The 12,001-nt window shown below is 35.4% G+C and overlaps 1 protein-coding gene across 1 annotated transcript in view; it reads right to left on the reverse strand.

Moving 5' to 3' along the window:
* Nucleotides 1-293: 293 nt before the first annotated feature.
* Nucleotides 294-12,001, reverse strand: part of SLC25A36 (solute carrier family 25 member 36) — a 47,952-nt gene continuing 36,244 nt past the window's right edge. Inside the window, exons 6-8 of the mRNA XM_044666667.1 lie at nt 10,029-10,095; nt 2,172-2,461; nt 294-487 (exon numbers count right to left, since the gene is read on the reverse strand). Of these exons, the coding sequence (XP_044522602.1) occupies nt 294-487; nt 2,172-2,461; nt 10,029-10,095 (551 nt within the window). The remainder of the gene's footprint in view (nt 488-2,171; nt 2,462-10,028; nt 10,096-12,001) is intronic.

Here is a 12,001-nt window from a genome sequence, read left to right on the forward strand (position 1 = left end):
TCACACACTCCCACCTTACCAGGAATCAGAATTTAACTATGTTGGGCACACTTTAGAGAAAATGGCAATTTTGAAAAATGGAATATTTAAAGGCATTCCCTTATGAGCTGGCCCAGGTTTTGTTACATTGCCCAAAAAGGTCAAATAAGGTAGTGGGACCCCAATCATCCTTTTAGGGCATAGCTATATGTTCCCGAATGATTTTTCTTCTGTCCACCAAGCTGGCTTTGACATTCTATGGTCCACTGCAATCTTTTGGTCTTCCCCCTTCTTAGGACTGCAGCAAAATCCTGCTATCCATTGAGTAAGTAGACTACCAGTTCATAGGTGGCCATCATTATAGCTGTGTTTGGAATCTGTCTGACCAGATGTGTTGTTAAACCACGGTAGAGAGACCCATATCCTTCTTCTCGAACAACCAAAGATAGTGTCTGGAAGAAAGATCTATATTTTGTTCCCTCTTCACGTAGCCTTGTTCTTACAACCTCTGTGCAAAGGGAAAAAGAAAAAAAGACACCTTACTCCTTACTGTTGCTTCAGACACTTCCTAGCTGTGTGACCCTGGGCAAATCACTTAACCCCCATTGCCTAGCCCTTACTGCTCTTCTGCCTTAGAACCCATACACAGTATTGATTCCAAGACAGAAGATAAAGGTTAAAAAAAAAAAAAGTAATCCTTACAATACTTTCTAGAATTATACCAGTACCTTTCCCCCACTGCTAACATTATTTTTCTGGAGTGAAAAAAATCTAAATATAAAAAATGGAGAATACTTCCTATAAGTAGAAGAGGCTCATTAAGAAACCATGAATTTCTATTATGTACAACTTGTTCTAGAAATAGATATACAATGCATTCTACATGTTTCCAAACAATATGTTTGTACTTTCCTCTGAACCTCCTTCTTCATAGTTTTAAAGATGCTTCAATGGCCCCATTTCGTTTCTTTCCTTTTTTTCTAGCTCCCTTCTCTCTCCTAACAAATTCAGCTCAAATAAAAAGGGAAAACATAACAAATAAGCATAGTTAAGATAAATGAATCTACATAGTGGCCATGCTATAATCTTGGGATCCATCACCTTTCTGTCATAGGATGGGACACTGTATGTTTCATCATCACAGGTCCTCTGGAATGGTTGTTGAACATTGATTGTACTGATGAGAGTTCTTAAATCTTCCCAAGTTGTATATGTTTTCTTTTTCCTTTTGGTTCTATATTCTTCATTATGTACCAGTTCATCTGGGTCTTCCTAGGCTTTTCTAAAACTACCTTTTTTGTTATTTCTTAATAATATTTTATTACATCCATATATTAAAATTTGTTAAGTCCACTTGATGGGCATCCCCTTTGTTCTTAGTTTTTAAAAATATAGTAAAAAACTGCTATAAATATTTCTGGACACATGGTTTCTTTTTTGGTTTCTGGGGAGTATGGACTTAGTAGTGGTATACTTGAATTAAAGAGTATGCACAGCAACTTTTGGGGTATAGTCCCAAATTTCTTTTGAGATGGTCAGACAATTCACCGCTCCACCATCCAAGATCTTCTATCCTTTTTTCTCAGAGTGCATGTCTAGTGGGTCTTTCTTCTGTAACTGATTCTATTAATGATTCAGTCCTTATTTCTGGATCTTTCCCCTGCCCCTTTTGATACTCTTGCCAACTAAAAAAAAGTTGCTAATTGAGAAATTATTGTATATAATTAACTTTATGTGAAGTAATTTAGGAGTCAATATTTAAGGAATTCTGATGTCTATTTTATACTTCCTAAAATAATAGCTTATATTTCCATAGCACATTAATATCAGAAGGTGATATTCCATTTGGAAATGGATATTTCCATCTGGATTTAGTTTTATAACATCAAACTTTAAGGCAAATATATAGGATCATAAGATATACTAAATATTAAGCATTGCAGCCAAATTAACCAGAGGGAAATGATGCCACCAGGAAGTTTGCCTTAACTATTTGTTCAACCATTAATCAGTTAGGCCAAGAAAAAGATGAATGCTGAATAAAAGATGTAGCACTCATACAGGTCAAATCTCATTTCAGTGAACTCCAAGGGACTCTACTGGAATTTTGGAACACTGAACATGCTATTTGAGGCTGAAAGGCCTTCTGGTTGTAAGCAGGTCTGGACTAATATCAATGAAAATTTTCTTACCATGTGGATATGCTATAGATGTGGCACAAGTTTTAGAGGTGGCAGCAGCCAACATCATTCCCAAAAAATCTGAAGGTTCTTTTGCAGAGTCCTCCTCATCTTCCATATTTGAAGCAGTCTTATGTTCCAGTAGCTTTTGCTTAATACTTTCGTAAATAACAAAATGAATAACAGTCTCAGATATACCAGCATATGAAGCAGACATGCCTCTATAAAATCCTTTAAGTCCATCTGTCTGATATACTTTACGGACACATTCAAAAGCACTCATTCGCTTTTCGCCACGGTTTCTGAAAAACAAAATGAAAATGGCTTATCATAAACTTAATTTTGAGTTTATAATTTTTTTCAAAGACAGTACTAAATATCTTAGAATTGGTAGATGAATTTTACATTTAAAAAAGAACACCACCATTTGTAGATTACGAGGATCAGGGGCTGGAAATTCCTTTGTTCTATATTTAAAGAATCATATTACAAATAGTTTACAAGGAAAAATCTTACAGAGTATTGAGCAGATATACTTAGTCACAATGCTATAACTAACCGCCATTCTTGCTGGGGGCGCGCGCGCACACACACACACTCTTTTTTAAAACCCTTAACTTCTGTGTATTGGCTCACAGGTGGAAGAGTGGTAAGGGGTGGGCAATGGGGGTCAAGTGACTTGCCCAGGGTCACACAGCTGGGAAGTGTCTGAGGCCAGATTTGAACCCAGGACCCCCTGTCTCTAGGCCTGACTCTCAATCCACTGAGCTACTCAGCTGCCCCCGGGCCTATATCTTTTAAGGCATTCTTAAACTCCCTTCTACACAGGTCTAAACAGACACACTCTATACCAAATATGCTCTGTGGTAATTAAGAATTACAGTAAGTTTGCTTTGCATTTCACATGTAAAAAAATAATTACTGGCCAACTTTCATATTTTCAATATATAGTATTTATGGGAAATATTCTAATCTTGTTGTCTTTCCAAAATATACTTTTATCTTTTAAAATTCAACTTCTGCAGGAAATTGTTCATGATTAATACTATTGAACTCCATGAATTCCTTTTATTCTAATACCTCTTGTAATTATTCTAGTATCCCTTGTCTAGTATGTCTAGTATCACCTTTATCAATAAATATTTACTGAATAACTTCTGTGCAAGGAATGATACTAAGGACTTAGAAAAGGGGCAAAATAATGTAAGATATGGATTCTGATTATAAAGGAACTTATAATTTGGTTGAGACAATAAGAGAAAAGACATACATCTCTAAGTTCCAAATGAGTTGTACAGATTAAATACCATGGGAGGTTTAGAAGAGATAAATTTACTGTGAGCTAGGATGATCAGGGAATGTAATAGGAAGTAAGCTTTCAAATGGGCTTTGAAGAAGAGGCTAGATACTTCTATTTGTTCATGTTCTATTGTACATTTTATATATACCATTCCTTTCCCTTTAGATTTTAAACTCTTTTTTTTTCATATCCCTAATTTCTAGTAAAGTGTACTGCCTAGGGAAAGGTAGAGCCAAGATGACACAGGTCCCTCCTTAAATGCCTTCAAACAGCCCTAGAAAAAAAGCCAGCTAAATCTTAATGGGGAAATACAAGGTAAAAAACAAAAAAAACAATCATGTAAGTCACTTTCCCATTTCCCAGATCAGATTAGTCAGGAATATATGCAGAACACTCTAGCACAGAAAGTTTATGCACTAGATTAAGATAAGTCCCAGACCCGTACCATGGTACTGTGATGGAAATAGTCCCATTACTTAGTTCAAGGTCTCAGATTCAGGGTGATCTGAGGAGGGGACCCTTTGCCCAGGGGTGGCATTCTAGGGTATTAAGCTGTTGAAGGTCTTAGGCAATGTAATGAGAAGGAACCACGTCCAGAAATAAGCAGTAGCAGTATGGTTGAGACCCTTAGGATCAAAACAAAGATATTCCAGCTTCTAGCCAGCTGGCTGAGAAGGACTTACAATAGCAGCAGTTTATACCATTCTAGAGGCCCAGACTTAAGAACTTTGAGAATTCAGTCCATGGGGTGAGAAGATAGCAATCAAGATTTTGCCTTGGATCTTGGAATGATACAACACTCAATATTCAAGAAAACAGCAACAGTACCAATCATGACATTCCCTCTAGAAGTGTGCAGAGCCCAGCCCTAATATCAAATTCAATCAAGAAGTGGGCTAGAAGAAGAAGTAAATAAAAAAAATAAGATCACAAAATAAAAATCTAGTATGGAAATAGAAATGTATAAGATACAAAACCTGACAATAATGACTCAAAAATATCTAGAAGCAAAGCCTCAAAGAAAAACAGTATCTGGGCACAAAGTCAACTAGAATTCTTAGAAGAGATGAGGTGAGTTTCTTTTAAAGAAACATGAAGATTTTATTTTTACCAATTATATGTAATAACAAATTTCCACATAAGTTTTCTGAAGTTATATCATTCAAATTGTGTCCCTTCTCCTTCACTCTCTCGGAGCTGAAAAGCAGTTTGATCTGGGTTATACGTGAATTATCATGTAAAATATATTTCCATATTGTTCATTTTGGTAAGATCATAATCATATAGAACCAAATATATTAAAGTGAAAAATCGTATGCTTTGATCTGTATTTTGCCTCCAACAGTTCTATCTTTGGAGGTGGATAGTATTCTTTGTCATAAGTCCTTCAGAATTGTTCTGGATCATTGTATTGCTGAGAGTAGCTAAGACTATCATATTTGATCATTCCATAATATTGCTGTTACTGTATATGATGTTTTCCTGGTTCTGCTAAATAAGCTTTATCAGTTCATGTAGGTCTTTTTAGCTCTTTCTGAAATCATCCTTTCATCATTTCTTACAGCACAATAGTATTCCATCACCACCATATGCCACAATTTGTTCAACCATTCCCCAACTGATGGACATCCCTTTAATTTCCAATTCTTTGCCACCACAAAAAGAGCAGCTATAATCCACATCCAGAGAATTGTGGGAGTAGAAACATAGAAGAAAAACAACTGCTTGACCACATGGTTCAATGGGGATATGATTGGGGATGTAGACTCTAAATGATCACCTTAGTGCAAATATTAATATGGAAATAGGTCTTGATCAATGATACATGTAAAACCCAGGAGAATTGCTCACTGGCTATGGGAGGGGGTAAAGGGAAGGGAGGGAAAGAACGTGAATCTTGTAACCACATAAAAAGATTCTAAATTAATTAATTAAAGTTAATTAAAAAAGAGCAGCTAGAAATATTTTTGTAAAAGTAATCCCTGTTCCCCCTTTAAAAAAATCTCTTTGGATATAGATCTAATAGTGGTATTACAGGATCAAAGGGTATGTGTTCTTTACAGATCTTTGTCATTTGTGTGACAAACCCTCCAGAATGTATGGATCAAAATTATTCAAAAGTGTACCAGCAATGCATTAGTGTCCCAATTTTGCCATATCCCCTCCAACATTTATCAATTTCCTTTACTGTCATATTGTCCAGTCTGCTAGGTATGAAGTGGTACCTCAGAGCTGTTTTAATGTGCATTTTTTAATCAAGAGAGATTTAGAACATTTTTATATGATTATTGATAACTTTGATTTATTCATCTGAAAAGTGATTATTCATATCCTTTGTCATTTGGGACTGGTTTGTATTCTTATAAACTCAAGTTAGCTCTCTATGTATCTGAGAAATAGACTTTTATCAGAGAAACTTGTTATACATTCCCTCCTCGCTCCCCCGTTTGTTTCCTTTCTAATCTTGGTTATAATGGTTTTTGTCTGTATAACCCCTTTTTAATTTAATAGAGTCAAAATTATTCTTTTTATATCTTATAATTTTCTCTGTCTCTTAAATCATAATCATAATCTTAAATCATAAATTCTTACCTTCTCCATAGATCTGAGAGGTAAACTATCCTATGTTCCCCTATTTTACTTATGGTATCACCCTTTATATCTGAGTCTTATACCCATTTTGACCTTATCTTGGTATAGAGCAGTGGTTCCCAAACATTTTTGGCCTACCGCCCCCTTTCCAGAAAAAATATTACTTAGTGCCCCCTGGAAATTATGAAACTATTTATTGAACTCAGAACAGAATGTAATACAAAAAAAGTGTGGCCATCACTGCCCCCACCCTCCCCCAATCACTGCAGCACCCACTTTGGGAATCACTGGTATAGAGTATGAGATATTGGTTGATGAAATGAATTTTTTTAAAAGTTAAAGAATGGGAAAAGAAATGAAAGCCACAAACAAAGAATTGGAAAAAGAACTCATTTGGCTCAAGAGAAGGGAAAAAATGCTTGCTAAAAGAAGAAAAAGTCCAAAACAAAACAATCAAAAAGCAAAGTCTCCATGAACTTGAGAAGGTTTTCCTGAACGTTCTTGGATTTCAGCAACCAGGGACTACAATTTAAAAAGCCACATTACCAAAAGACAACATAAAAAAAAATTAAATAGAGGTTATAGTGAGGAGATAGTCATCATACATCTTTCTCCATTATTCCCAGAAGCAATCCTTTTCTGTTCAAAGGGAATGGGTTTTATATTTTATAAGTGCTACTTTGCTTTATTATAGACTGATCAAAATAAGTGACGGGTCATTTAGAAAAATAGATTATTCCCAATAAATTAATTAGTTGCCTCTTTCTAAATATCACTTAATCTCCAAATCTCTAAACATCACTTAACTTCTCCAAACTGTCTGTAAAATGGGGATAGAAAATTTGCTTCTTAACCCTATGTAGAGGATGGACTGGAGAGGGGAAAAAGACCAAATAGGAGACTACTATAACAGCTGATTGCAAAAGATAATGAAGGCTTGAATAAGGTTGGTTGCTATGTGAATGGAAAAAAAGGGCAGTGAACTGAAATGCTATGGAGGTAGCAAGGCCAAGATTTGGCAAACAACTGATTACAGAGTGAGAGAATGATGGCTAGGTTGTAATCTCAAGTGTCTTTTGCCTCAGGTGAAAGTTCAGAGGAAGGAGGAGAGTTTTGGGGGTAAGAAAATGAAGGAGATCTGTAACACAGATCACAACTTATGGATTTGCTTGTCTCATGGGTCTCTAGCCCAGTGGTTCCCAAACTTCTCTGGCCTATCACCTCCTTTCCAGAAAAAATATTACTTAGCACCCCCTGTAAATTATGAAACTATTTATTGAACTCAGAATAGAATGTAATACAAAAAAAGTGTGGCCATCACCACCCTCCTGGATCACTGCAGCACCCACCAACAGGTGGTAGTGCCCACTTTGGGAATCACTGGCCTAGAATGTGAAGATTAGTGAGGGCTACCTGCTATAGCTATGAAGTAATCTGGGGAAGAGATCATGAGGTATAGATATATTGGGGGGGGTTGAGGTAATTCTGCTGGGTCCTGTTGTGGTTGGTTTATAACCACTATGAAGAGCCTACCTGGTTAGCAAAAAGGAAGAGGTGAAGAATTTGCATGGCCACAGGAGACTAGGAATAGGAGGAAGTGGTCTGGGTAAAAGAGTAAAGAGTAAAGGTATGGACTAAACTCTTTGGCTACAGCAGAAAAGTAGAGTATTTTTCCAAATGACCCTTTACTAGATAAGGTTTATAATAAAGGAAACTGGACTTTTATAAGAATTCCTCTCCTTTAATAGGTTAACCCTTCTCTTTGCTGAAGCAAAGAGGGATGTGCTTCTGAAAGCAGTTTATATTGGTATGATATCAATCCATTTCAACTTCCATTTAAAATCAAGTTCCTCCCAGACAAATCTGATTCACAAGTGCCTTTTCTCTTATTTAACTGCTGCCATCAGAGCAAAACAGAAATGCACTACCATTGTAACAGAAGCAACAAGTTTATTCAAAATCCTTCTTCTACTTGCCCATGCACCTGTTGTAGTTTAAAGCAAGATGTTGCTACCAAAATGGGAAAGGCAGTGAATTTTCTCCTTGTTCTGAAACTGTTAGTAGGAATGGATAGATAGGATAGAAACCTCATGGTCAAGTCTGTGACTAGAGGAATGCAAGGATGGGCTGTGAACAAATTTCTACATAATAATAGCTTCTGGGTCCATGTCCAGTTTTAGTTATGCTATACCAGAAGATGTAGAATAGTAATGGGAAATCTTTTAGCAACTTCATGTGTGCCCTGCCCCTCCCACTGAGTGACAGGTGCATTTCACCTCCCCCCTACCCCACAAAGGGGAGGGAGAAAGTATTCCCATTGGGCTTCTGGGGAGGTGGGTGAAGTAAGGAATATCCTCAGCAAGTGTAGAGATGGGGAGGAGAGTGGGTCTGAGCTCTCCGCTTCCCTCCATCTCTGTTTGCCACCTGTGAGCTGCCCACCTTACCTCTTTGTGTGCTCCCACCACTGAGGTGCTGGGCAGAGGGGGAGGGGAACAGCTCTGACAGAGTCCCTCTGCCTTTCTAGTAACAAACTCTAAGGATGGGGTAGGGAGGGGCACATACCCACAGAAAGCACTCTGTGTGCTATCTTTGGCACCTGTGCCATAGGTTCACTATCACTGATGTAGAATAATGAATGGTGCTTTACCAGGCTCCTATTATATTAGGGAAACTTAAGGTGGAAAGGAATTTAGGCTGATTACTACATCTTATCTAAAGCATGAAATCCTTTCTTTATATCTAGCAGGTTATCTACCTTAAAACAACAACAACAAACAGTGGGGATGGGGTAGCTGGGTGGCTCTGGTTTAGAGGTGGGAGGTTTGAATCTGGCCTCAGACACTTCCTAGCTATGTGACTCTGGGCAAGTCACTTAATCCCCATTGCTTAGCCCTTACCACTCTTCTGGCTTGAAACCAATACGCAGTATTAATTCTAAGACAGAAGGTAAGGTTCTAAAAATAAATTAAAAATTAAAAAACAATGAAATTTATTTGTTAAATTTAAATATTCAGTTAACTCTCTTCCCTCCTCCTATTTGAGAAAGCATCATTTGGACAGAAACACCCACCCACCCATAAACTATATCTTGCTTATTGTCTATCAGTTCTCTGGAGCTTTTGCTTGAATACTTATAGTATTTCTCGCAAAGACCACCATTTGTTTTCTTAAGTAATTTTAATTTGTTTGAAAAAATTTCCAAATATTAAAATGAATTTGCATCACTGCAACTTCCAGTCCCAGGTCCTCAGTAAGTCTAATTCTTTGTGCTGAATAGTTATCATATCTACAACATGAGATTTCTTGTTTCTAGGCTAAATATACCTTACCCACTTTTCCAACATAGAATCAGAGCTGGAAGGGACCTTGGAGATCACAGAATTGTAGCTTAGGAGCTAGAAGGGATGTTAGAGGTCATCAATTCCAACCCCTTTCATTTACATATGAGGGAACTGAGGCCCCAAAATATAAGTAACTTGCTCATAGTCACGCAGGAAGTGGCAGAACTGGAAGTGGCACCCAAATTTTTTCATTTCAAATTGAGTACTCTTCCACCACACCACTACTGGTTGGCTTTCTCACTATTAACTAGAAATGAAAACCAATGTTCTAGAAGTGCCTTGTCAAACACTGTAATCATTTATTTAGTCAAAGATTAGTTATTCTTGTATGGCTTATCTTTTTCAATCTAAATAAAAGATTCTACATTTTCCCTATGAAGTTTTATCTTCTTAGTTTTGATACTGTCATACAGGAAAAAAAAGCAAACCACCAGCAATTCCCCCAATTGTGTTATCTGCAAATTGTTTGTAAAGTTGATAAACATACTGAATTAAACTTAGAACAGTCTCTTAAATGCCTTTAGAACCAATCCTTACTTAGCCCTTTCCACTTTTCCACTACTTTTATATAAAATTAGCCAATACTCTGACTGAAAAGTTATTTCAATTAATTCATTTTTAAAATGGATTACATACCTTGCATCAAGTTGTAACCGAGTTTTTATGAGCCAAATGGGGTTGGTCATCGTAATTGCAGTAAAACCTAAACAAATAAGTTAAAATTAGTTCTTGTAACAATGAACAACACTAAAATTAATATGAATTTAAAAAAAACCGTAACACATATAGTTAACTTTCTGTTGATGGAGGCTATTCTTTAAATGACTATTTTATAATTTTTCCCTTTCTTATTTTGTAATTTATTTTATGTGAATACATTTTTCTAGTTCAGAACTTGGCTAAATAAGTCTTTAAAAGGCAAAGTAAGAATGCAGATAAATTCTTCACTAGACCTAATTAGTTCTTTTTGGAGAATATCTTCTATTTTCTAAATGGAAATTCATTAAAGGACCAATTTCAGTTAAAATGGAAAAAAAAAAGAGCTAAAATTATACCTATTTAAAAAATATACGATTTCTATTACTTGAAATTTAGTCTGGAGTTTAAAAAGCATGCAAATTGAACAGCTGCTAAGTAAGGTTCAGATAAACAATTACTATCTTCAAGATAACTACTACATTAATTCTCAAGTTATTTGCCAGTATTTCTGTGTTTCCCTAGGGCTTATTTAAAAAATGGCTATTGTTGGCTCCATGAATACATGTATAAGCACATGAATGTTAATATTGTTAAATAATGACATAATAGGTTATTTGCTATTTATACATACTACTATACTTTATGTTAAGGTTAATAATCAAATTTTTTTTTATCTGCTTTAAGACATACCTACAAAATCAGTGCTTTTCTCTCACTTCTGCACCAATGAAAAAAGAAGTGCAGGGAAAAGTTAACTTATGTAGTTAACTTTAAAGCTACAATACTACACAATAACTAATGTGAACATTAAGAAATCAGGTCTCCTTTGAGGACTGAGCTGCTGGGCAACAAACTGCAGTCTATGATGCTAAACTGGGTTTCTTGGTTGTACATTGTGTGTACATCTATTATTGGACACCCTTCCAGAATTAGGAAAGAAAGGGGCTTGTGAAATACACATATTATGAAAAGGCATCTACACAGAATACTTCATGTCTAAGTAAAACAGAATTTTGATGTATATACAAATACCAAAATTCAGCTACATAAATTTCACAGAATTGCTGGCTGGTTTTCTTCAATTGATATATTTAATTTAAACAAAAAGTTAGAATACCCATTTGCAAAAATCATCAAGGATCTTAACTGTTTTAATGTTATTGTACCACTTAACTAAAGAGAGGCCTTTTGGGATAAGATTTATGCTATAATATTTAGATACTGCAACATCAAAGTAGAGATAGGTTTATAGGGGAGATTTTTCAGAACACTGCCTAACTTGGCTTTCAAAGTCAGCATAGCTATGTCTATAATATTCAAAATGGTTTGACTAATTAATTTTTAAAAAATTCAATTCAAACAGCCTTCTTTCCCTCATGATGCCAAATAACCAGTTAAGACTATTTTCAAGCCACTCTTTTAACCCTTTAAATGTAACTAAAAAAAAAACACCCCAAAGACTGTTCTATTTAGCAAAAAAGAAAACATTCTTGGGTGAAGGGGTAAAAGAGAAAAATTGTTTCAGTGATGTGCAGAATATAGCAACAAATTTAAATCTGTCAAATGATTTTGTACAAGACTACATATTCTCCAGTTCTTTTTTTTAGTACTTTTTTTAGTACTTATTTTTAAGTACTAAATAAGTACTTTTTTTGCATTCTAGTATTTATTTTTTAGTTCTTAAGTACATGTATATAAAACTGAAATGGGACCAACAATTCTAGAAACAACAGCTGATACTAAAAATAATTAGTACTTTTAAGTGTTTGGGAAATTGCCAAGAATACTTCTTTTTATTACAAATGGGAAACTTTAATAAAAAAAATTTTAACAAAAGGAAAGAGAAGAGAAAATATGAAACAAGCATTCAGAACTATTTAAACATTTTGTTCATTAATTGCAACTGTTAA

The sequence above is a fragment of the Gracilinanus agilis genome, chromosome 3 (genome assembly GCF_016433145.1).
Source record: "Gracilinanus agilis isolate LMUSP501 chromosome 3, AgileGrace, whole genome shotgun sequence".
Lineage (NCBI taxonomy): Eukaryota > Metazoa > Chordata > Mammalia > Didelphimorphia > Didelphidae > Gracilinanus > Gracilinanus agilis.